Source organism: Syzygium oleosum, unplaced genomic scaffold (genome assembly GCF_021117445.2).
Source record: "Syzygium oleosum isolate NSW1041296 unplaced genomic scaffold, Sole_v2.1 Sole_v2.50, whole genome shotgun sequence".
Classification (NCBI taxonomy): domain Eukaryota; kingdom Viridiplantae; phylum Streptophyta; class Magnoliopsida; order Myrtales; family Myrtaceae; genus Syzygium; species Syzygium oleosum.
The window spans coordinates 812,154-839,932 of NW_026607534.1; the positions used below are offsets into that span (position 1 = coordinate 812,154).

Sequence of the window (27,779 nt, forward strand, 5' to 3'; positions counted from 1 at the left end):
TTAATTAAGGCTTTGTCCTTGAATGAGAGGGGAAAATTCACCAATTCTAATTAATTAAAACAGTATGAGTAATTTTATTATTGGCTATTTTTCTAATAGAAAGGGAAAGTACCATGAAATTTTGAAATGGTTTTTTTATTAGATTTGTTGTAATAAGATTTTTAAATAGACAGATTAGGCTTAGGCATCACTAGTTTTGGGGAAAAAGGAAGGAATAATAATACAGATTGTTCTTAAACTTTGACCCAATGTGCAATATGGTCTATAAAACTTTTAATTTATTCAAAATCAGTTCCTGAATTTTAGCTCAATGTCAATGCGATCCTTGAACTTTAAATTTGTTTAATGTGGTATATGGTCTTTTGATATATGTTCAATGTAACCCTCGAACTATATGAAACTATTCAATGGTATCATTTTATTAATTCAAATTTAAGAACAATATTGAATATTTTTATATATGTTAGGGATTAAATTCAACGTGTATAAAAAGTTCAAGGACTATATTTAAAAAATTAAAAAATTCAGGGACAATATTGAGCTTCAATTTAAGGACTACATTAAATAAATTAAATATTTAAGGATGACATTTTATATTTGGTGAAAGTTGAGAGATATGTTTAACTTGGCACCTCGAAAGCCCTTGAAGTGGCTGCCTCTATATATAGTCTCGTGAGGACGTCGACGAGACTCCTCACTGCAAATTAAAGCCCTTATACACGAGCCGTTTCGCCCTCAACGAACATCCCATCCATCGAAGCGGTCGAGAGCACCCCGTCGATCTCAAGCCTCAGTCATTTTGCTCAAAACGGAGAATCCCGGATCTACTTCACTTCCTTCCGCAAGCAGCGAACATTCATCGCACGAGAAGATGCGAAGAGACGGCAAAATGTGATGCTACTAACGCGTGTCTCGCTTTTGGGAGTAGTGGATTGGGATTCCCGTTCTGGGCAGAATGTCGGAGCTTCTTCCCTTTTCGGGTCCTGAGGTCGATGGGGCGATCTTTCGAACGCTTTGATGGATGGGTTCTTTCTTGGGGGGCCGAAACTGCTCGGGTGTCGAGGTTAGTCCATGGGTTACAGCGAAAAGGCCTCGCCTCGGCGACCCACATGAGAAATTTCAGCAGGAGGGGAAGAAGCCTGGGGTGATGTTCTCTCAAAGGGAAGCCACTGTTTCGTCAGATCAGTAGCTTTATTTTTGCTGATGGAAGTGTCTTGTGCGACCGCCATTGTTTGCGTCTTTGCCCTTTTCAGCATTTTGTCCCTGGTTCGACCAAAGTTTGCTGGGTCGGATGTCGTTGGGTGTTCGATCGAAATCGTGTAAAAATCTGTAGGGAAAATGACACAAACAGTCCATGAACTTTGGCTCAATGTGCAATGTCGTCCCTAAATTTTTGATACCTGTTCAGTTTAGTCCTTAAAATATATGAAAATGTTCAATATAATCATTCCATTAATTTAAGTTCAAGGATTACATTAAACATGTATAGAACAAATTAAAAGTGCAGGGACCATATTGAACAAATTAAAAGTACAGGGACTACATTTAACAAATTAAAAGTTCATAAATCATCATATTACACATTAAGCCAAACTTCAGGACTGTTGGTATCATTATCCCAAATCTGTAAATGAATACAAGGAATAGGCTGTTGTTGTTCTGCCGAACCTTTCTTGCACATACAAAGCTCCCCTTCTCATATTCAAAATATCGTTTCTTTTACTTTTAAAATTTTTATTAGATCAATTGTTGGTGTAAAATTGATTTTTATATTTCATGTTGGATGAGTGACGATTACCCTTTTCATTTTTTGGTAAAAACCCAATTCATAGGAAGCCCAATAATGAAAGGAGATTGAAATTGGCGCTGTTAATTATAGTGAATCTAGAAAATGTGTAGTCATATTAGAGTAATTCGAGCAATTTCCAAATGAAGCTGTCTATAATCGTTTAAGGATGATCTGACGCACAATTTGATGTATCACATTTAGGACAGGCATGTAAGGGAACTTAACATAATTTTCATTCCACTTGGAAATTCAGAACTACATAACAATCAGAACGCAAATCATTATTTCCAAGAACTTTCTACGAAAGTTGCCATAGGATAACTAAACTAAGAACTAGGTTCATCTTCGAGGTTAATAGGTTCGGCTTGGGAAAACCGGAAGGAATAGGATGAGGCGGCACTGGAGGCAGCGGTGGCGGCGATGAAATGATCGGATAGAAGTATAGTGGACCAAACCAGTGCCCCTCGTGATGTCTTCCAATGTACAGAGCAAAATGCATTATAAAAGCAGTAGACTCATGCGATAACTTTGCCTCTTAGGCCATATTTTCGCAACTCAGACTTAGTCACAACATGCAAGTACTTACTTGATCTTGGCAGAGAAAGCCGCGCATAGGAGAAGTCAAATTGAGAGCACTATTTGCCACATATCTTCACATGGTGGTAATTGAATTGAGAGCTCTATTTGTAGACCCTGGAAAGTCGCAGCTAAAAAGAGACTCTTGTGCATGCAAAAGGGATCTCAAGCCCACCAAAGGTAGTCAAAGCAGATGAGCTCATAAAGAACCTAAATAAGTTCATTCGGAAACATAAATAGAGGAACGGAAGGACATTGAGAATGATCATTTTGGTAACTAAAATCTGTACAAGATACCGCATAATGCTATCACCATACAAGGTCGTATTTACCCAGCCAATCATAACAGGTGGCATGTGTAGAAATTCCAAGGCGAGTCCCCGATTCTAATATCCAGCAAAAATGAAAAATGTAGACTTGTCTCAAACAGGAGGTGAATTGAAGAGCATAATGTGGTTTGAGCGGGGAACTTCAGAATCTCAGATTAGCTCATGAATCCCCCACCGGGAATGTTCGGCAGCCCTTGCGATGAAACAGGTCCCTGTGACATCAACTGTGAACGCCCTGGACCTTGGACATAGCCTTGCCCCATTCCGGTCCCCATCAACTGCTGCGGTGCATGTTGTTGCAGCTGCTGAAGTTGCTGCTGCTGTGGGTGTTGCGGCTGCAGCTGTTGGAGGTGTTGCTGTGGCTGCTGCTGCTGCTGCTGCAGTTGTGGCATCTGCGGCTGGAGCTGCTGCATCTGCTGCTGTTGTTGGGGCAGCATCTGCATCTGTTGGTGCTGGGGCTGCAGCTGTTGAGGCATCTGCTGCTGCTGCATCTGGGTAAGCTGTTGCTGCTGCATCTGCGGATGTGGTGGAGCCTGCAACTGCTGCTGCATCTGCTGCTGTTGTTGCTGCATCTGCTGCTGCTGTTGTTGGCTCGGTATTTGCGGCTTGAACACAACCATATCCTGAACACATTCGGAATCTATGATTCGACACTTCGGAATATTTTTTAGGGGGGAAAAAGGAGTAGTAGTTGCTTAAAAGAAGAATCCCCTCCTTGAATTTTGAAACATTCTTTAAAAATGGGTAGGTAGTTTTGTTTTGTTTTTTTTTTGTTTATTTGGCCACAAATCTAATATATCATACTAAATATATAGTTACAGATCTTTGCAAAAAACAAAAAGAGAACAATTGCTTAAAAGTAGGTATCCCAGTTTCTTTGATATATTAGTATAGCATAGATTATCATTAGTTAATTATAAGAGCCTTCATATAGGCTATGCTACCAAAGACTTTTGGTGCTGGCACAATTTCACTGATATAGATTATGCAGGACCTGTTTATCGGAGTGTTTGAAGAAGAAATCATTTAGTTCTAAGAAGTATGTATGTTGCTTTTAGTCGTGGTATATTTTCATTGCACAAGAAATGATTATACCTACCTTAAATGTTGGGATAATAGATCTCTATCTCTTCCTAACCAATTCTTGAAGACTTTTTCAAGTCTTAATGCCTAGACGTACAACCTCTTTCTGTTTTCTTATGATTTTTATACATCTTTGTAGGTCCAATCCTCCCCCTTCTCCAGCCACTGTATGATTCAACAAATAAATAAAATCTGTGAATTTGTCCCACATCTAACCCCTGTATTTTGTGGTAAGTTGTCATAAGGCTTTCCTTCGAAGAATATTTACAAGTTAATCTTTTAAGCAGTTCAGCGCATTGACTCATTTTCTTTGTTTTCTTCCTCTTCTTTCAAATACATGGGTAGGGCAGAGACTGTATTTATGATAATGACATGTCCGATATATATTAGTTTGACAAATTTGTCTACAGAAATTAACTCTATTTTTTTTTTTTTGGGTCAAAAAATTAAGTCTATGTTTATACAACAGTTTTATCCTTCTCTGTTGTAGAAGTCAATAATATGATTTTATATGTATACATCTACATGCACGCAAGTGCACACACACACATTACAAACATGACTCTACTGATGGCACTATTCTAAGCCAACTGTTTTCTTTGACTCTTTGCTTTTGCTCTTTGCAAAGTAAAGTCAAATAGCATTCTACAATAACTGGAAGTAAATTGTTGTTTGTGACAGATATGTAACTTTCATTCTCTCCTGTTGCAAATAATACTCTTATTGATAAGGAAAAGTCTAATGATAAGCATATTCTTACTTATTGTAATGTTTTCTTGTTATAGTATTTTGACATAACTCTTGAGAATGAACATTTGGCATTAGAAAAAGAGTGATACCTATAATTTTGTCTTTTATTAACCATATAGTAGAACAAGTGCAGAAATATGAAAATATAGGATGGCAGAGAAAATGTAAACTATATAAGGAACTATTACCTTTTTTCTTCCTATAAATTTTACACAGATGAATTTCATTTAAAAGCCATTTCTTAATTGTCCTTGCATTGCGCAGGCAAGAAAACTAGTGTAGAACAAAAACATTTTGTCTGGTCCCATTGATTTGAGCCTGTCGACAGTAGATGGATTCAAGTTCAGACATGACTCACCCCAGGGAAAAGCATTCCAATCAAGCGGCATGCCTTGTCTGACACAGAGAGCAGCAGTGTCTGAGACGGTAATTGAATGACTGCACACTACACAGAGAGAGAGAGAGCCACAAGCTCAAAGTCAGAAGACTGGATCAGGTCAACATTGGAGAGCCTGTTAGTAATGCTGCCTTACACAACCAAGCAGTAGTCAAAGCAATTCTTTCGCACATGCACACTGTTGGAACTGGGAAGCCTGACCCATTTTTACTTGTTTCTTAGAAGAACCGCCTCTTTAACATGTTGCTTTAGATTTACATATCTATAAGTAATGGCCCAAAATAACCTAATTTCATAGGAGCACCATAAGATCATACGTATTTGCCAACAGTGAGGGCTCTGACACTGTGCATGTTCATGTAATTATACCACTTTAATATTTGTATCTATCCACTTTGCAACAAAGATCTATCAAAACTATTACATCAAAAGAATAAAATGAATTCTCCTAGATTACTATTTCATTTCAAGCTCAAATGATCCGCAGTCCGGGCTGCTGACCGGTAGCTGGCACTCGCATATTGGTTCGTCCCATTGTGTATTTGGGCATACAATTCCACATGAAAATAGCCTGGACCCAGTCAACTCTCTTCCCATCTCTCCTCTCACAGCTAATCACTTAATCTGAGCAAGGCCTGGCACCTCCTCACCTACACCTCGGTCTCAGATACCCCTGCTCGTGGCCAACGTTGCTCACGGTCACTCCCACTAGCTGCCTTCCTCGACGACCTCTCTCTATCTAACAGTCGTGTCACTAACAAACATGACCGGTACAGATTCATTGCCAACATGATGCCCCCAGCATGCAGCCATCATTGTGGCCTCAAATCACCACAACTCATTCACACACCATCAATGTCGCACATATCTACGGTCTCTGGAGGTCCACGACCTCAGGTCGGGCTCTATCTGAGGTTATGGACCTCAAATCACTCGATTATAGGACTCAAAGAGGCAACCGTGGGCATGGCGACCAAGAGAGACAGAGAGGGAAGCCTGGAGGGAGGGGGGAAGGGGGGCACGGCTGAGAGCGATCGTGGTGGTGGTTGTGTCGCTTGCCATAGTGGCCGTGTCAAGCTGCCTGCGGAGAAAAAGAGACACTGCGGTGGCTCTGCTCCTGCACGGGTGAAAGGGAGAGGTAGGGGAGCAAGAAGGATGAGAGTAGGGTTTCTTAGTCTTCGTAATTTTAAATCACATGTATGCAGGTTTAGGGAAGTTCATTCCACTAATGAGAAAATGGGCAGCAGCCATGTCTGCAGCTAATTTGTGCCCAAAATCCTTTGCAGTTTTCCGCTTTTTAACTCTCCTTATCTAGCTTGACCTCCTTTATCATTTTCTTTATTAGCACCAGGTGAAGCGGGAATGGGGTTGGGGTTGGGGTTGGGGTTGGGGTTGGGGTTGGGGTTGGGCATAGAAGTAAACATGTAACAAATTGGAGCATTACATACTCCAATTATCACCATATACTCCAAATATGGAGCAGGACAAGCAAAACTACCTTATGCATCGCTCCCTAGCATAGCAATGCTCCATGGATATAAGCATATTAAAGTTGCAGCAGAAGATCATCATACAGGACTTATAACCTATATAAATATACTTCTGGATCTGCTTTCCATCCAAGACCAATGTGTGATACGGTAGAAAAAATAACACTTGCACTATAATACTGACATAGTGGATAGATTAAAAATAATAGAAGGACATAGGGAATCGGTCGACTTACGAGTTTTTTCTCTTGGAGCTGCCCAAGAAAACCATGTTGATTCATTGCCCGAAAAACCAGGAAATCCGCCTTCCCAACGTATTGCCTGCACAAAGTTCTAAGTCAGCAAAGTGCAGCAGTAACCTGCTCGATCCAGTATAAACAATGGCAATGAAAATTCCAGAGGACAAGGTTGGATTTCCATAAGTGGAATTACTTGTTATTCATGTGGTCCTGAGATATTAGACGAACTATCTGCATGGTTGGAGGCCAGTTATCTGCAAGCCTGAAAGAAGCAAAAGAATGCTCATGCAGTGAAAGATTAATCTTGAGACAAAATTAGTGAGATTCAAGATGCAGCTGACAAGAATGAATACGTATCCAGATCTTATCTAAATGACTAAAAACTGGAAAGGCAGATGAAAAACAAAAGCAATTTCACAATACTTGCGTTTTCAAGAAACAAGATATTGGATACAAGCTTTCTCAAAGTGACAATAAGATCACGATCGGCATTTCAATAACTGATTTGACACCATATAAGAGGATTTTATAAGTACTGTCAGATAAACAGCCATCTGGAGAAACAAATGCCACAGCAAATCTTTTGGCATTGCTCCAATCAGTAATTCAGACATGAATGATTAAATGAGAAGATAGTGAGACTGGAAAACTTGATGAAGGGCATCAGGTATATAATGAGAATGCAAAATAAGGTTTCCACAAAAATTATGCTATGTTTGGGAGACCAAAGGGAAAGGATAATGTGATGAAAACCGCCTATAACTATAGAATTTGTCCCTCATTTTCCTACTCACAAAAATTTTAAATTTTCAAAACTTTCCACTCAAATTTTATCCTCCCCACTTTCCCCAGTTCCACAAACATAGCCTTAGTGATCTTCCCCAAAACCACAAGTCCCTATTGCTAGTGCATCCACAATTTTTAGCCATAACTGCACTGCCCCTAATACGCATGTCATTATCCACCACTGCCCCTAATATGCATGTCATCCTCCACCACTGCCCCTAATACGCATGTCAACATATAAAAAAGGAAAAAAAAAAACCATAATAGCATATCCACATTTTTTTAGTGGAGAACTCCAGAGGGCAGAAGAAATGTACATAATCTACACTTATTATATAGCACAAGGAACATGGAATTGCCATTCTATCTCTCCCTGGCTTATGCTACTCTAACCATTCTTATTAGTGTTGGATTTATTTTTATCAGCGTTCGATTTGAAGTGATCATTTACTAGCAATGCACAGGGCACCAAATGGCAGGAGTAAGGCTTCTGGAGGTACATAATTTAATCTACTTTTCTAACCTCCAGTAATCTATCTTCTTTTCTAACCTTCTCTCTGTGATCTTGTCTTGATTTATCATGAAGTTAATTTGGTGAAAGATTCCTTTTAAGTATTCTACCCTACATCTCAATGAGTTCATAACATCAGCTTAAGGCAGACAAGGGAGCCTCAGGGAATTCCAGTTTTCAACACATTTTCTTCAATCTTTAGCTCCCACAAAATCAACCTTTAGATAAGTTTTATGCATAATTTAAGATACTTCTCCCCTCCGAATAATGGAAAAAATATGCCTACTCTTTCTAACAAAGAAAGAGCAAAAGAGTATTTCCTTACAAGGGGTTTATCTTAATGACCTCGGAAGAACGCCATCCATGTCTAATTCTCAATAGACCCTTTATGTAATTGATTGGACCAACTAAGAAAGTTAAAATTAGACATCTGCGTATTGCAGGGAGACAGTGATTTAATTAATACAATTAAAAAAGAATCATCTATCCATTCTCTGTTGTTGTCATAAGTAAACTCATAGACTCAATGAAGCATAATTATAGCAGATATGTTTGTGGAAAAAGGAACAGAAATGCCGGAATCACCAAATGGAGCAGTATTAGACAATTTCTATTTCTAATTTCTAATAAATATAGAAAATTTTAGCTGTTCAAAAACAAAATGCCATATTAAAACGAATTCTTTCTATATTTCCACTCTAAAGGAAAAATAGTTTGAGACTTACGACTCAGAAGCTGATGCACTCCTATAACCCTGCCACAAAACAAGTACAGCATTAAGGATTGCAAAAAATAAATAAATAAATAAACTTAGTAACAAGTAACGGGCAGGAAAAACCATAACGTGGGTGCTCATTTTACACAAACTCATCAGAGATTGAATACATACCTCCAATTTGGTGATTAAGACAGGCTGTCCTTGTCTTTGCCCAGATAAATTTCCCTGCTCACATAATTTCAATGAAGATAAATCTCAGTCAGTGATCTTTGACTTTATAACAGTCAGCATTTTGCAGGGCTAGAGAAATTATTTTGGACAACCAGGTAAATAATAAAAAATAAATAAACAACTGATGAGGACATTCTCTATTCGTACGCACTGGCGACAGAGTATTGGTTTCCTTGCAAAGATCATATTTTTGGCACATTATCAATTGGGCTATCGAGTTTACTTTTGATAACGTGCCACGGTTATAAGAAAAAAGGCTCGGAAAGTTCTGTAAATTTCACTCCACTTAATTAGACCTTTTCATGCACCCAAATGCCCGCAACCCAACCATCTTGGGAGACAAGATTTGAAAAAGAGTTTGGGTAAGAACCTCTGAGAGAACACTAATCTAGGCTAAAGAGGCCAGATGATTTGCTTGGCTAGATTTGGCCACCAATTTTGAGCTAGTCAGCAGCAAGTATTATGCTCAAAGCTCATCCTCTGGAGAGAGTGATATCCATCGCACTTATGAAGAGAGCCCCCATAGAGCTTCTATTCACTCAATCTTAAAAGAAACCATTAACAGATGATTCCCCCAGATAGAGGAGCCAATCATCATACCTATATATTTAGACAACAAATGCAGACCAGACTTTGAATGATTCTTCCCGCTCTATGTTAAAGTGCACGCTATGTGAAAAAAGACCATCATTTGAAACTACCAAAGAAGAGCCATTGTTGACTTGCAGTTCAGAATCATGGCAAACAAAAGGAAAGGTTAGGATCCTAACCGAATCACAGTCAGTTTCTTTTCTAGAGGACTAGTTTTAGGAAAAAGGCTTTTGGATCATATCTGGAGAGGAACAGTGAACCATAAGCTCCAAACACATCGAACAGCAGAACACTAAAGTGGAACTGCGAACAAAAATAGAACAGCCAAGAAAGAGGACCAGTGTAAAACAAAGACCCAATGCCTTATCGTGTTGTAAGCAGATAGAAGACAAAAGTTAAGAATTACAAAGAAGGAATGACATATTGCAGATAAATGATCTTAGTGAGATCGCTAACATGTCATACTCCATATCAGGGATAGCCATCACACAAATTAAATGTACTGACAAAGATAATAATAAAAATACTGATAAAGAAATGAAATGATGATAAAGAGAAATCTCAGCAGCATGCGATGGAAGTTGACCACATGAAATTCATAAACTTGTTGTGAACCAAACAAAAATTAATCAAGAACCTGAGATCATCCAGCAACAATCAATGAAGAATGCAAACTGCAAAAGGTTTGTAATCCCGTTGTCAATATATAATTTCCTAGAAAGAACATATGCTTGAGTTCATACCTCCCAAACTTTCACATATTTAGACTGTGCACTTTGCAAAGCACTTGATGATGGCTGTGACAATGGCATACTTGCTCCTGGATTGTTGTTACCATTAATAGATTGCATGCCAGATTGTCCTTGTGAAGGCATTCCTGGAGTAGGTATCATTGTGCCAGTTCCGGAAGAGGGAGCTGTTGGACCCAGGGCACTCATCATATTAGGATTCATGCCAACTCCATTCTGCACCATTTGTGATCCTGATAGGCTTCCTTGGGTCATGCCCGGAGAAGTTTGACCCATACCAGGACCAACTTGAAGATTGCCAGTTGGTTGGGATATTCCAATGTTTGAATTTCCAGTAATGTTGCTAGTTGCTGGAGCAAATGAACCAAGGCATGGGTTTTGTGCAGTTGGTATGGTCCCCGAGAGAGTGCCAGGACCTGTCACTGAGGTGATGCCCGATTGGGCTGAAGAATACCCTGTTTGAGCTGCAGGCACAGTAGACTGCATCCCAGTAGAAATCATATTTGACATATGCATGGCCATTGGATTTTGACCCATAGATTGAAGCCTTATTGAAGTCCCTCCAGTCAATGCTGCAGAATTGACCACTTGTCGCGCTTGAGAGATGTTGTTTAGTATGCTTGAATTTACAGGACCTCCAGGTCGTTGTGAAATGCCGCCACTCACCACTGGCTTCAAATCCGGTACGCCTTTATTGTTTGTTACCATGTCTTGAGATACAGAAGAAGGTGAGGAAGTCTGCAAGGCAGAGACTCCTTGAGTCGTAGGACGCGGAACTGATGAAATGTGAGAAAAGGTGGGGCCAGCTACCATAGAAGGCACTGTGGTTGGTTCCTGGAAAAGCAACATCTAAGTCCATGCAGCAAAAGACAAAAAGTAACCTTCATTTTGCAGAGGCATTAGCCCCTAACATTTAACTGAAAAGAGATGGGAAGACTCACAACTTTGACAATGGCAGGAGGGCCATTTCCTGCAGAAACTGCTTGTCTGTTCAGTAAGAGTCCATTTACAGCAAACAAATTGTAAGGAAAAATCAAATTACCATTGTGACCTAATTGTCCTGCACTTATAACTCAAAATACAAGCTCATACAGAGAGTAGACTGCATTCCTAACATTAAGATACACCAAAGACATTGCCCCTGGTGACATTGAGCTCCTTTCATCAACTGAAAATCTAGAGAGTTTCGGACTCACTCACTGACAGCGGCTCCTTCCTCATAACTACATTCTGGGCAGGGACAAGTATCACCAGAATTACAGTCTAATTACTGAACAATCCTATAATCTGAGAGAGAGAGAGAGAGAGAGAGAGAGAGAGAGAGAGAGAGAGAGAGAGAGAGAGAGGGAGGGAGGAGAGAGGGATATATGTATAGCAACTTCCGACCTCCAGAAACATAAGCATATTTTTAAGAGTATCGGACTCCTTTATAGACCAATAGTATATCTACTACAGATGCCATGATTCAGGAGTTTGTCCCGAAACATGCAAGCTCTACAAGTGGCTAGGGACATATGGTAATAACAAGCTACAGAAAGAAAAACGCATAAAATAACTAAATCTTCGGCTAATCCAGCAATAAGGCCTCGTAGATGCAAGATAGTATATTTATTCACGATTTATCATCTACTGAACAGACTGCAGTGAATTGTATTACCATAACTTTCATTCTGCTACAAATCTAGTTAAGTATTGTCCAAAGAAAGATAAACAGTTCGAAAAAGGATACTGCGATGGCAATTAAGGTGCATGAGATTATAAAAAAACAAGGGGAAAAAATAATTAAGGAGTGGTAGTCCATAAAACACCTGGTGGAACAGAAGTAGGAGGTTGTGCCGTGACCGAATTAACTGGAGGTGGAGCTGTGTCCATCTTGACAGGACTCTGATTCGAGGGCAAACTAGATGTTCCAGGACGACTCAAAGCTCCCCGCGCCTCAAGGAAATTCTCCGCAATTAATACAAGGAAATGGGGATTCTTTACATTATCAACCGGAGGATCTGCTGCACGTGGATTGCGTTTTCCCTACAATTTTTAATAACTCGTGAGCACCATGAACAAATTCAAATGGGTGGTACAAGCTATAAAGTCAGTAATTTTCTCAACTTCCATAGAGAATGCATGCATGCATTGTAGTGAACATACATTTTGTAACCTATGAGACATCACAATTATCATTGTTGTATGTTTTTGTGTATGTAACTTAGTCACTGTTCATTTCATGGTAAAAGGTGACCTAATTCGAATTCTATAGACCACACTAAAATCCAGGGTCCTTGTCTGAAATCCCATTTTAGCAGCAAAATATGTCCTTCCTAGAACTTGAGAGAGCACCAGTTGAACAAGAAAGAGCTCAGAACAAACAACTATAGCACATCAAATAATAGAAGTAAAGCAACTTCCTTACAGCATTGTAGATTGCCCGAAGTTTTGGAAGCTGCTTTGGGCAAATAACTGAGAGAGAAACACAGCACTGCATCACAGTAAAAGGCCAGTCATATGGGAGTGTATTTTGCTCGGAAGACAACACAAACCCAACCATCGACTACTGAAACTAGAAAAGTACCTGAGGGAAAAATTTCACAACACCCTCAGCATCACATAAAGGTCCTCCAGTGTAAGTTTCAACATATGCTCATTTTCCAGCTGAAAAGTTGGTCGATAAACTGGAGTTGACAAGGGATAAGGATTGGTTGCAGCAACGAGAACACAGTGCCTTTTGCCATCTAGACTTTGTGGAGGTAGGTTTCCGTCCGGAGGAATGGGAAACATCTGAAGAAGAAGAAGATCAGAGTCAACATGAGTCCTCTGGAACCAAACTTAATTTACTTATTGCTCCAAGTATAGCAGATTATATGAATTGTCACTCCTAGTAAACCACAATTACCTACATAACTAAAACATTTGAAGCACAGTAATTACAGATGAACTAATACATTTCAGGGTCACATGGACAACAATGGAACAAAAGTTCGCTAACTATGTCTACCCCCATCCGCATGGCTCCCCTAAAAAAGGGATAGAGAGAGATAAGAAGAAGAAGAAGAAGAAGAAGAAGAAGGCAGAATGAGTAAAAGCTACAAAAACATGAATTGGATTCGCTTGAATGGTACCAATGAAATCGAGTGCTAATTACCATTTCTTATTGAATTAACCAATCAATCAACTTGATATCCAACATTTTTTTTGGATTCAACAATTTTCCATAGCTTTGATCATCTGTACATCTACAGGCATAAAGTCGAGATGAGGCATTCTGTCCAAATTGTATGGCTGCCATAACTCTCAAAGACTTTTTTCCAAAACATAATGTGGGTAGAAGAAGAAGAAGAGCACCAACTACTGAAGGTATAGGTGATAAACAGAAGATAAAGAACCAACTCTATGAACATATCTTACTGAGAAAAAACTGTCTTCAACTTGCATCAGTTGTGCCATTTAGCAGCCAAATATAGACCATGAAATAAATTGCCTGCCATTTAGCAGCCAAATATAGATCATGAAATAAATTGCCTTAGGCTTTATAAAAAATCAATGGCCGGTACAATGAGGCCTAAAAAGTTGTTTCATTCCAGTCAGTGCAAAACTAGGCCATTCACAAGCTCTCCGAACACTCTACATCAGGCTAATATTTGGAGCCCATGCTTAAACCAAACTGATAATCAATCAGCTACATAGCCAGCTTGGGCCCACATATCCAATGAGGTAGTATACTAAATCATTCAAATTAGGTATACACAAGTAGCGCAGTATACCATCAAAGCTTCAGAAAGACCTTCTGCAATAGCAGCATCATTGAAACCACCACCACTAAAAGACATTGCTGAGAGCCAATCTAGGAAACGGCTGACATCTTTTGTCCAGGCACTTCGCTGAACCATGCAAGCTGGAAAAGGATCACAGACAGAAAACCTCTTTTATTTAACTGTACAGAAGGAAAAAAACAACCATCATAAATCACAATAGCAATCACTGAAGTTACTACAAGAAACTTTTCTAGCATTATAATAGCTCCAAAAATACATTTTATCTAGACTTGATAGCCATATTCTCCACTCTCTACAGATCACTTTTGTTGACAAGCCAATGGTTGTCACAAGAATGCAACGCAATGATAAAGCAAGCCATTTGAAACCATTGCTTCAACTGATGCTTATTTTCTTCAATTTCACAATCCGCAGCAGTTTTGACATTAAACTCAATAGTTACGGCAGGTCCACGGAGCATATCTTTTCAGGGAAACGCAATGCCATTTGTTCGACACAGTGTGCGAAAGAACATACCAGACAAATTCCCATGAGAATTGAACATGACCAGAGAGAGATCACAATTGGATTTCTGCAGGGAAACACAAGCCGAGAAAACAGTTTCAGAAATTCCGAAAAATTATGCGGCTGCGATTGGCAACCAAAAACAGGACTCCAGCAGAAGTCACAGTGCCAATTCATCATCACATACAGTACCAGTGCTTCTAAACAAACGCATACCTGTGCGGGCACCTCGTTCCCCACGAAAGCCCTGCGCAAAAACCCATCTCGTCAAATTAAGCACCCGCGATATTGCGATCGACGTAACATTTATCTCAGCTACAAAGCAAATAACGAACTTTTTTCCCAAGTAACGTGGACTCGATTCATCATATAACGAGTGGGATAGAGGAATCATCATCGTTAGTACAAAAGAGGGTGCGCGGATGGACCTGACGATCTTCTCGAGGTAATCGGAAACGACGGTTTTCCAGTACGGCCCCATGGCCGCAGTGCCGTCGACGGCCACGATCAGCGACCTCTCCGTCGACATGGGGATGATCGATCCCTTCGCGAGATCGCCGAGCGCCATATCAGGGCTCAACGATTGCACGACCATCTCTCTCGGGAGGAGGAGGAGCGGGGGAAAAGGCTGAAAGCAAAAATATGCACATAATAAACAAAAGGGGAAACAAGAATATATAGGGTGCGCATGAATACCATTATGTGCCCGGGCGCTATTTCTGAACACAAATGATTTTTTTTTATTCTGCTGGAAACAATTTCGAAGTATTTGAAGGCGTTTGATAAATGTCCAAAATTTCTATTCCTAGAGTAGAAAAGAACGAAATGCGTTTAGTAACTATACAAAATTTCGTTCCCAAATAATATTTTAATAATATTTTGAATTGTTTAAATTTTTTTTTTCTTTTTACTTTCTTCTTTGGCCATGGCGGTCAGCGGTCGGCGACCAGCACGCCCGTGGCCGGCGAGGGCGTCACGGACCTCGCCGGCCGCCGCAGAGGCGGAGGTCGCCCTCGCCGGCGAGGGCGAGGGCTGGACCCTCGCCGCCCGGGCGAGGCGGCCTCGCCCGAGACGGCGAGGCTCGGCCTCGCCCGGATCGGCGAGGCCGAGCCTCGCCGTCGCGACCCACGGCGAGTTCGGCCGCCGTGGGTCACGACGGCGAGGCCGAGCCTCGCCATCTCCGGGCGAGGCTCGGCCTCGCTCGATCCGGCGAGGCCGCTCGCCAGCGGCGAGGTCCGCCTCGCCCTCGCCGGCGAGGCCGTGACGCCCTCGCCGGCCTGGGGCTGGCTGGCGCGGCCGGTCCGGCCGGCCGGCTGGTCGCCGGCGGCCGGCTCACCAAGAACAACACCACAAAATAAGAAAAGAAAAAAAGAAAAAGAAAAAAACGATTCTCAAAATTGTGTCGAGAAACAAGAAGCAACTTTTTTTTACTTCTTGTTTCTCTTCCAAAATTGTTTTTCGGCACAAATTTTTGCAAAAATGTGCCGAGGAATAAAAAGTTTACCAAACGCATTTCTGTTCCCAAACTATTTCTGGGAACAAAAGAACAGAAATTTTCACTATTTGGCACGTTACCAAACGGGCCCATATACACGTAAACAAAAGGGGAAACTTGCGGCCGAGTTAGGGCGACCCCCTGGAGGAAAGACCCCTTCACACTACAGACGGTTCGATTCTCAAAGACTATGAACCGTCGGTTCGATTTTCGTTCCATATCTTGAACTGGTTGAGAACCGAACCGGTTTTGAAACCGGTCCTAAGTCGAGGTATATCTAAATCTATATTAAATAGATCTCACGATTGAATTCTCTCCCTTTTTAGGGGGAAAGACCAATACCCTTATCTAATTGAATTTAAGCTCATGGTGGGAGTAGATGTACGACGACCGGTTTAGCTCCCCAAAACTGAAAATCATTCTTGATGGGTTCGGTTTCCGTTCTATGCCCTGAATCAATTGGTTCTACCCGAAAAAGGCCTGCTCCGCATAGAATCGAGAACCGAAACGGTTTTGAAATCAATCCTAAGTCGAGGTAAATCTAAATTTATATTACGGAGAACTCGCAATTGACTTCCCTCCCCTTTTGCAGGGGAAAGATCGGTACCCTTTATCAATTGGATATTAAGGTAGCGCATGATAACCATTCTGGTTCTGTCCAGAACTGGTTTTCTGTTCCCAGAAATAGCTTTGGACCAGAAACCCGTTTGGTAACGCAATTTCATTTTTCTATTTCTGGAGCAACTTTTTATTCCAGAACCGATTCTGAACCAGAAATCAGAACAAAAAAAAAGTAGGTTTTCTATTTCTAGACAAAAAATGAGAATCATTTCTGAGAGAACTCTTTCTTCAAAACACATGTTCATCTGGAAGTCACGATCTTTGATGTCGGAAAAAAAAGCAAAAAATCAAAAATTTCAAAACTTCATAGAATCGTTTAGAATCTGTGGCTACCCACTTTGAGCGAAATATAAATTTTTTTAGGTGCCAAAAAAAATAAAAAAAATCAAAAAATCAAAAATTTCAAAATTTCACAAAATGGCTTAGAATACATATGGCCACCCACTTTGAGCGAAATTTAATTTTTTTAGATGTTAAAAAAAATAAAAAATAATCAAAAAATTAAATTTTAAAAAATTCACAGAATGTCTTAGAATACCTGTGGCCACCCAATTTGAGCGAAAATTTAATTTTTTTTAGGTGCCGAAAAAAATTAAAAAAGCAAAAAATAAAAAATTTCAAAACTTCATAGAATGGCTTATAGAATACCTGTGGCGATCCACTTTGAGCGAAATTTAAATTTTTTTAGGTGTCGAAAAAAATAAAAATAATAAAAAATTTCAAAACTTCACAGAATGGCTTAGAATACCTGTGGCCATCCACTTTGAACGAAATTTAATTTTTTTAGATGCCAAAAAAATAAAAATAAGCAAAAAAATAAAAATTTCAAAATTTCACAGAATGGCTTAAAATACCTGTGGCCACTCACTTTGAGCGAATTTTTATTTTTTTTAGGTGCCTAAAAAAATAAAAAAGCAAAAAATAAAAAATTTCAAAACTTCACAGAATGGCTTATAGAATACCTGTGGCCATCCACTTTGAGCGAAATTTAAATTTTTTTAGGTGCCTAAAAAAATAAAAAATTTCAAAACTTCACAGAATGGCTTAGAATACCTGTGGCCGTCCACTTTGAACGAAATTTAAATTTTTTTAGATGCCAAAAAAATAAAAACTTCAAAACTTCACAGAATGGCTTAAAATACCTGTGGCCACCCACTTTGAGCGAATTTTTATTTTTTTTAGGTGCCTAAAAAAATAAAAAAAAAACAAAAAATCAAAAATTTTAAAACTTCACAGAATGGCTTAGAATACCTGTGGCCATCCACTTTGAGCGAAATTTTTAATTTTTTTAAGTGCCGAAAAAAATAAAAAAATAAAATATTTCAAAACTTCACAGAATTGCTTAGAATACCTGTGGCCACCCACTTTGAGCGAAATTTAATTTTTTAGGTGCCGGAAAAAAATAAAAATAAGCAAAAAAGCAAAAATTTCAAAACTTCACAGACTGACTTGGAATACCTGTGGCCACCAACTTTGAATGAAATTTTATTTTTTTTAGGTGCCGAAAAAAAGAAAAAAAAGCAAAAAATCAAAAATTTCAAAACTTCACATAATGGCTTAGAATACATGTGGCCATCCACTTTGAGTGAAATTTAATTTTCTAGGTGCCAAAAAAAAATCAAAAATAAAAAAAAAATCAAAAATACCATTTGGGCACCTAAAAAAATTAAATTTCACTCAAAGTGGGTGGCCATAGGTCTTCTAAGCCATTTTGTGAAATTTTGAAATTTTTAATTTTTTTATTTTTTTATTTTTTTCGGCACCTAAAAAAATTTATATTTCGCTCAAAGTGGGTAGCCACAGATTCTAAACCATTCTGTGAAGTTTTGAAACTTTTGATTTTTTGCTTTTTTTCACATCAAAAAATTAAAATTTCACTCAAAGTAGGTGGCCACAGGTATTCTAAGCTATTCTGTGAAGTTTTGAAATTTTTGAGTTTTGAAATTTTTTTGGGCACCTTAAAAAATTTAAATTTCACTCAAAATGGGTGGCCACGTGTATTCTAAACTATTCTGTGAAGTTTTGAAATTTTTGATTTTTTGATTTTTTTTGGGCACCTAAAAAATTTAAATTTTACTAAAAGTGGGTGGCCACAGGTATTTTAAGCCATTCTATGAAGTTTTGAAATTTTTGATTTTTTTTGAAAAAATTCAACAAATTTCCCATTTTCCAGAAATATGAATTTTTTTTTTTTGGAAATTGTGATGAATTTTTCTAGAATTTTTCAATTTTTTTTGGATTTTTTGAATTTTTTTTAGATTTTTAGGAATTTTTTGGATTTTCTAATTATTTTTATTCCATTTCTAAAAAAATGGAATTTTGTTCCTGGAAATAGAATTTTGTGTTGTTTATCAAACGAGTTTTTGTTTCAGGAAATAGAAATTTTGTGCTGCTATCAAACGGGTTTCTGTTCCAGAAATAGAAATTTTTGGTCGTTATCAAACGGGTTTCATTTCTCAGAAACTCATCTTGGAACCAGAAATAGAAAAATCTATTTCTGTTTCAGGAACTCATTCTGGAACAGAATGGTTATCATTCGCTACCTAAGCTGTTCGAGCTCATGGTGGGAGCAGATGATGATTAGAAGTTCAGCTTTTGTTTATGGAGTGTGGCTATGTACTCGACAAATTTATCGAAGTCTAAACTTTAGGAAATCATGTTAACTGACTTTCGCTCTCATCTAGGTTACTGCTGCAGATGATTCACGCTCTGGACAAACCTCCAAATTATTGCCTAGAATATGTTTCAGAAGAAAGGTTTCCCTCGTATGAAGATTTGCAAGATAGATCGCTTTGAGGTAATACCGGTACTTGAGTGTGAAACTTCATAATTTCACGTGTTTAGGATGTGTTTATTTTGGAGAAAACTTCGTGATAAAGGAAAATGATTTCCAGGAAAATGTGTTTCCCATTTTTAGGTTAAGAAATTCATTTTCCTAACTTTATGCATGCATATTTTCTTTGATCATAAATGGTTTTTCATTGATTAATCATTTTGAGCAAACCCAATGCGTGAAAGTTTAGAATACTAATTCACAAAAAATTATTTCACTCAAACAAATGTAACCTTTTCGCGAAAAATATTTTCCTCATTTTTCAGTATTTGGATTGCTTAGGAAAATGAGGCAATGGAAAACATTTTCTAAGTTAGTAGAAAATGTTTTCCTACAAAAACTTAAATTCAGGAAAAATGATTTCCTCTTTAAAATATTGTAAATCATTTTCCAAAATATGACTAGGTATGGACGTTTGTACCAAAAACTATGCACTTAGGCACATGAACCCTAATGCTTGTTCCTTGGCCCTTGGCAATGGGGTTGGGTCCCCAACGCCCTGGCCCGGGTTCATCTAGGCCATGCCCCAGATCCATCGAGGCCAGGCTCGAAACACTAGTGCCCGTACCCAGGACGCTAAGCCTGGAAATATTGAGGCCGAGCCTAGGTTTCAGGCGCTCATGCCCAGATCCATCAAGATTGGGCCTTGGACCCAACGCCCATGCCCATGTCCCCAACTTCCAAGCCCGAGTCCATCGAGGCCGAGCCTGAGACTCCCATGCCCGCGCCCTTGGTCTGGGCGCCGAGGAACGAAGCCTGGCCTCAATGGACTTAGGCATGGGCGCCAAGGTCCCGGGCTCGACCTTAATGGACCTGGGTCCAAGCACAGGGAACCAGGTCTCGAGCATCGGGGTTCGAGACCCAGCCTCAATGGACTCGGGTGCAGGCACTGGTATCGGATCTCGGGCCAAACCTCGATTGACCTAGGCCCGAGTGTTAGGGTCCCGATCCCAAGTACCAAGGACTTAGGTCCGGCCTCTATAGACCGAGGCTTAGGCACCAGGGAGCCAGGCACAAGCATCAGGTTCTCGAGCTCAGTTTCAATGGATCCAAGACTAGTGTCCATAATCGTGCTTGAGAGTTGGGGATCTGGGCTTGAAACCATGGTGCTCATGCCGAATTCCTTGGCTACCCATACTCAAGCCACTAGCGCCCAAATAGTGTACATCTATTTAGGAAAATAATCTCACCAAACGACGAAAAGTATTCTACAATTCATTTTCAAGTCTGAGCCAAATATTGGGAAATGACTGTACTAAAACATTTTTCAGAAATGTCACATTTTTCGCAAAACAAACGGAGACTTAATAATGTATTGCTTTTCCATTTGATGCTCTCACTTTTAGTCAATTAAAAGAACTTCATGTTCTTACTTGGACTTAAGTTAGAAAATCACAGTATCTCGCTCCCCCTTACCCTTCCTCTCCAGGATGAACACGAGGCACCAACCTTAACCAAGAGGTTTCAAGAGTTTTTTGGTTTAATTCAGACTTTAAAAGTCTATTGAAACCTACTTACCAAAAAAAAAAAGTCTATTAAAACCGAGTATACTTGACACGGTTCCTCTAATATAAAGTAGTGCATCCATGTTTAACACAATGCGTTTTGTATATAAAATAAAATAAAACATAAAAGGCCAATCCACCTGTTCTTGAGTTGACTCTAGAACTGGCCAGTCCAATTCTAGGCCAATTGTAGAGTCAACAGGTTCAATTCCCAATTTCAAATATTAGGAGCCAACCTCATAGGGTAGGTTCCATATTCCTAGTCAGAAACTTAAGGCGCGAATGATAATTCTGTTTAAGAAATTAATTTATGGTCAAAAATAGATTTTTCTATTTCTACTCCATGGATGAGTTTTGAGTCAAAATACGCGTTTGATAATGACACAAAATTTCTAATCCTGAAATAGAAATTTATTTGATAACAACACAAAATTTCTCCCTCTCAGGCGGCCGACCCAAGGAGGCGGAGAGCAGGTGGGCAGTGGCAGAGGACAGCAGACTCCGATCGATGGAGGACGGCAGGAGGCGACCAGTGGGCGATGACGAATGGTGATGACGGCGGCAGGAGGCGGTCGGCGGTAGAGGATGGCAGACGGTGGGCGGCAAAGGATGGCAGTGGGCGGTGGCAGGTGGGTGGGTAGCTAGCTAGTGGCGAGGGCGAGTGATGGAAAGAGTTTTATTTTTCATTCCTGTTCCAAAAATAAAAAAGTAGAAAATTTTTACTTCTAATTTATATTCCAAGCCTATTTTTGGAGTAGAAATTTATTCCAGAAATAGAAAAATGACATCACGTTACCAAACAGATTTTATTTCCAAACTTGTTATTGGGAACAAAAAAATAGAGAGATAGAATAGTTATCCTATGCTCCCTTAGCTAACTCTCGTACATATGTTTGTGTTTTAGGGTATATCTAAAATGACAAATAGTTAGTGAGGGCAAGATATGAAGTTCAAAATTTCATTATTATAACCAACAAGCATGAAGCAAAAATTATTCGATATTTGTCTCTAACTTTAAGGGTGCGTTTGGTACAGCATTTGGAATGCTACTTTGGGAATGCAAATGCCTTTGGGTGGAAGCCCTTTAGGAAAAATGCAAATGGCGTTTGGTAAAAACTCATTTGCAAAACTATTTTGACCCAAGTGGTGTTTGGTTAATTTTTTTTACAAATGGGCTTTGAGGGGTTTTTTAAAAAAGGCAAAAATACCCTTCGCCGGCTCCGAGCAAGGGCTACGGCTCCGGCGAAGGGCTACGGCCGCCGGCGAGCAGATCTGCGCGCGGCGGCCGTCGCCCGTCGCCGAGCGACCCGGCAAGGGACGCCGACTCGGGCGACGAGGCTACGAGGTCGCGCGACCCTCGGGCCGACGGCCGCCTGGGTCGCGCGACCCAGGGACGGCCGCCGGGTCGCGACCCAGCCGACGGTCGCTCGAGGTCGCGGGACCCAGCGGCCGCACTGGGCGGTCGCCCGACCCCGAGCGGCCGCGCGCTGGGCGATCGCTCGACCCGGGCGGCCGTCGCACTGGGTCGGGCGACCTCGCCGGACCTTCGCCGTCGCCGGCCCTTTGCCCTCGCCGGAGTTCCTTTGGTGAAGAAGATGAACAGTAACGAGAGGGCAAAGCCGGAATATTGAAATTTGAGTGAGGGTAGTTTGGGAAGTATAAAAATGATTTTGGCATTTGGTTCAAGGCTGAAAGTCCAAAGCTAGTCCTTATCAGCATTGGGCTTTCAGCATTGAAAATGTTAGTTTTGAGCATTTTCAATGCTCAATGCTAACCGTTTGGTTCAGCATTTTTGGGAAGGGGCTTTTGGGGCTGAAAGCCCCTTCCCAATGCTGTACCAAACGCAGCCTAACTCTTTACCAAGGTAGCTTTTGGCTTAAAGTACTTTGTAAAAGATACATAAGTTTGACTCAAAACCAATGCTACTTTGCGAAACTTTGTCAAAGCAATTTGAGAGTCCGTTGCAACGGTGTTTAGGGATAAGTATGGTGGGAAAGACATAGCCTACTTTTATTATTACTTTCATTAAGACCTAACTTTCTTTTATAAAAAACTGACTTTATCCATTGCAAAAACCAATTTTTTTTTAACTTTTGGATGACACTGGTGATAACGCACCAAATCATTTATATTAATATTAATAACAGCAACACAATACGCACTTTGATTATATTCCCTATATTCTCTAGGTAGCAACAAAATTATTTTTGTTGTAGTGAATTCATAGTTTTGTTTTGAGCTACTAATTATATATCATAAGCTAACAAACATTATAGTAAAAAATATCTGTAATATTTTTCTAATTTTGAAAAGTGAAAATTTTATTTCGATCGTTCGTAGATTAAAATTTGCAAAAAGATATGAAAGGTCCTTTTATTATGCAGAGAAAAATAGAGTTAATTTGGAAAAAAATTAGAAACTAATTTACTCATTGTAAGTATACTTAGATACATATTTACACACACACACACACACACACACACACACACACATATATATATATATATATATATATATATGTATGCGTGTGTGCATGAATGCATGCACGTGATATGTACGTATACTATTATCAATAAACTTAAAAAAATTAACTCTATAAAGCAACTAGCTACACTGTTTACACTTAAAAAAATGTACTTCTTATTTTCCTCGAAAAATTTAAGGACGTGAAACTAATGTTTTAAGTTTTCAAAAATTGTCAAAGGACAAGTATCTCTATATATCAATATTTTTATTTTTTCTCTTTTGCTGTGGCAAATTTTAGGTTTTTGTTTAAAAGAAAGTTAAACCACGAAAGTCGCAAGATCAAAGGAAATAAATATGGTAGTGAAATAGTAAAAGTAACTCTAAATAGATCCTTAACGTTATCCATAATCAAGGCCTGGAAACTCACATGCAACCAACATGCAACAAAGAACAACCCATCCACAGCACACAACAATCAAAAACCAAACCGTGTAAAGGATCAATGGGAGTAGAACCAAGCCATTTCTCCTTGCCTTGATGATTCTAGAACCAAGATCCTTCCTCCTTGAGCTGCTAGCGTGTTCTTGAACACAGAAAACAAAGATGAAGAGGGAGAGGGAGGGCAGGCCGAGAGAGAGAATAGAGAGAGGGAGAGAGTTCCTTGGGTGGTTCTTGAAAAATTGAGGGGAAATGAAAGTGGGGGAGCTGGCCGTGGAGTTTGAAATGGGGAGGGTGAGAGAAAAGTGATGACGACTCTTCATCATGAGCCTAGGAAGTGTGCTCAACAAGCTTCTCATCCATGCATGAAGATTCATTGGCTAGAGTGGGCGGCCATGAACACCCCAAAAATTCATTTAATTTTCATGCAAAAATAAACCTAAGTGGCCGGCCATGCAGAGTGCACATTAGGGTTTAGATCGTGTCCTATGTTAATACCCGCACAAAGTATAGGTTAAATACCATAGTCCCTAAATTTCTTAAATGGCCATTAAAAATATGTTAACTAATTAAATTCGTTCATCGGCACCAATATAATCTTCCGTGGCTCACTAATCAATTTAATGAAAATCGGGATGTTACATGTTAGTGTAAAGTAAATTTACATATATATGATGATAAATCGTTCTTTCACTTCATTTGCAGTTAATTTTTTAAATTTGTCTATATATAGATTTCCTTGATGTATTTCCACATATTTCTCTAAATATGTGGATTCAAGTTTTTGTTTTAAGTGATACCAATCTAGATGTTACAGTATCAAGGAAATCTTGCTTTTGTCTTTTACTCCATCTTCTTCATATATTTATTCTTATTTTTCGGCCAATTTCACATACGCTTGTTAAATTATATCCACTGAAGTTTGTTCTGCAACCAAAAAAAGGGGGAGAAAGAGAGAAATTAGTAATCAGTCTTAAACTTATTGTACGGGATGCTAATTCAATCATAACTATTTCAATTTTGTCAATTTTTGTTATAAATCTTTGTGTGAAATTCTAATGTAGTCATTGTCGCGACCTACCTCTCGAGGGCCAAACTCGATAAGGCGGGTTTAGAGGTAAGTGTTCATGAAACTGTCCATACGGCACATCATAAAAAAATGGCTTATCCTTACAGTCCATTATTCATGAACGTGAATCTTCCCTAATTCATACCTCGCGTGACAGCGGATCAATTTTATCTTTTTTAGGAGTCGCCACTAGACTAGGTCGGGGGTCGGCTAGAATACCCAACCAATACGCGGGAATTTCGTATTGGTTTTTGCAAGAACTAGAGATCATGGGTTCGGGGACTAGCTTACGTTAATATTTCTGTTAATGCTCTTTCGATACCGCTAAACTTATCAAGATTGTTATCTAAGTTGTCATGCATTTGTTTTTTTCCCATTTTTACGTCAAAGCCTTAGTCCACTAAGTGATCATGCATCTTGTTTTTGTATTTTCATTTAAGATTCTAAACTAATCATATCTTAGTCTAGAAAAAAAAAGAAACAATCAATTGTATTGAAAGACATTTCGTAAAGTAAACACTCAAAGTATTGAAAAGACGAGCTAATTCTAAGTGCGAGAAAGTAAAACCCGCAACTCGTCGGGTGTTTGTTATAACACAAATTGAAAACCCGAGACATGATCGGGGACGAATGAATTGAATACAAATTGAAATCGGATCGGACATCGGTCTATCGCCACCATCAAGTGAATACAAATTGAGACCGGATTGGACATCGGTCTATCGCCTTAGTCTTTTACAATTTTGGATTATCCTCTCCATGGACCGCCTCTCGAGTGTTGGCGTTTAGATTCACAACATACATTCACGACAAACAATGCACAAAGGAACAACCAAAGAAAAGCAATGGCGCAAACAATTCACTAATCAAACACCGGTCTCGGGGTCGGCCTTTGCTTTACATGCATTTCGATTCACCCATCCTCCTAATCATTTAACATTATTTGATTAATGGTTAACGATAATAGGCTACCATTTGCATTCACAAAACTGCAACTCATATCGATTAATCCCTAAAGTCGGGTTCTGAGTGACCATAATGGGCTACCCGCCGAGCATACATTGGGCCTAACATACATCTAGCAAGCACATGTATAGCAATGAAATAAGTATGCATTCAGGCCCATGGGCCTTATTTCTCAACTAATCAAGCAATGGGAATTGGGCTTCATAAGGAGACTACCTATTCAGTTATTTTCTAATTCAGATTACTTCTGTTCAGATGTGATTAATCCACCTAATGATGTACAAATGAAGTGATTTAGGTATCATTAGAAAGCTTATGTCATGAGGATCAAAAGTCAAGAGGACCATTTTTTCTGATTCCCCGCCGATTTTCTCGAAAATGACAAATTTACATTCGGTGACAGTCTGGACCCGGCTCTGTTAGGGATTTCAAAATAATGGCGGGAAAAAAAACAAACCTTATCAAAACCGCGTGAAAAATTTTATGTAGTTAGGATTCTCCGTGTGTGACAACTTTCATGTTTTGATTTTTTGCTATAAAGTCTTCCAAATTTTTATAAAATTCATTTTTTACCAAGGACTCATTTGCAAATCAAATTTTAACTCGAGAAGACCTTATATGAAATTTTTAGCGAATTGACCTTCTAAAAATTGCTATTAGGCCCTCAAAATTTCCAGTCAACATAATGAGACCCCAAGGAACAACTTTGTAGTTTTGAGTTTTTGCAAAGGAGGACTATAACTTTATCAAATTCGGAGAAACATACTTTGGATTTCAGAGGAATGAAAATCAGATCTGAACACAGATACTGATTGAATCGTGAAAATTCCTTTTGAAGATCCAAATGAACTCCGATCTTGATAAAGTTAGTATCACTGGAAATCTCTTGATCTCAATGTGAACTTTCATGAAGAACATCATTTTCATATTTTGAACAAACGAATTTATAAAAATCAAAGAATACACAAAGGTCAGTCAGAAACTCATCTATCATCAGATCTATACCTAAATGGCGTTGTAAATCGTCCTCTCCTAACATGCTTGGAACTTTATGAAAATTTTATAATAAACAGATTAGGATGTGTTCTATGACTTTCATGAAGAAAGTTTCTTCAAAAAATGATCGTAGAAAATTATAAAAATCGTAGAACAGCATGACGTCAATCAGGAAATCATCAAAACAGAATAGAACATCACATTCCAGATTCTGATCCTAGCTTACGAAGTGATTTTCACCTAGCAAACGAAGTCCGATTAAGGCATGCGACATATCAAATCGAATCTTGAGATGAGTTTTATGATTCTCTAGTTCATCACTTTGCATGATTTCGACCTTTACGAGCTGAAATCAGCATTTCAAACATGCAGGCCTCTCTGTACACGATTTCGCAGAATAACATCCAAATATACCTACCTTGTTCAAGAGTGTTGCTGAGCTCAAACGAGCTATTTTGGCCACCGATGAACTCCGAAATGGTGCCAAATATAGCTCTCGATATCTACGTCACAAGGTAAGAAAATCGGCGTAAGATTGCGATCTAAAGATGAAGAAGTAAAATCAAGCTCAAAGTTGAACTCTGGTGGCTTTTCTGGTGAAAGCTGACCACCACAGCCACGTGAGAACACTGAGGGAAGTTGCTGGAGGCTCGAGATCGCCGGAAGGATCGCCGATCAGCCTATTCAACCTCTTGAACTGGTTGATTCAATCACCGGCGCCTATGCCGGTGATGTTGCCGTGAAGGAGATCATGCCGGACAGAGCAACTCCGGCCACCAGCAAGAACAGCTGGTCTTGCGACCAGCCTTGTGCAACCATGGAGGACAGCGGTGAAGCGGCGACTCGCCGGAAAATGGCCAGCAGGAGGTGGAAAGGCCGG

General features: G+C 39.4%; 1 protein-coding gene across 1 annotated transcript; it reads right to left on the reverse strand.

Moving 5' to 3' along the window:
* Nucleotides 1-2,633: 2,633 nt before the first annotated feature.
* LOC115664482 (mediator of RNA polymerase II transcription subunit 25) lies at nucleotides 2,634-15,136 on the reverse strand. Its single transcript, XM_030586408.2, is given in 16 exon segments — nucleotides 2,634-3,317; nucleotides 4,886-4,972; nucleotides 6,651-6,735; nucleotides 6,847-6,915; nucleotides 8,676-8,704; nucleotides 8,840-8,893; nucleotides 10,234-11,073; nucleotides 11,181-11,248; nucleotides 12,048-12,264; nucleotides 12,647-12,712; nucleotides 12,806-12,868; nucleotides 12,871-13,011; nucleotides 13,995-14,125; nucleotides 14,523-14,577; nucleotides 14,727-14,757; nucleotides 14,939-15,136. Coding segments are annotated over 16 exon segments (2,571 nt in total). The 5' UTR covers nucleotides 15,106-15,136; the 3' UTR covers nucleotides 2,634-2,849.
* Between the last annotated feature and the right edge of the window lie 12,643 nt (nucleotides 15,137-27,779).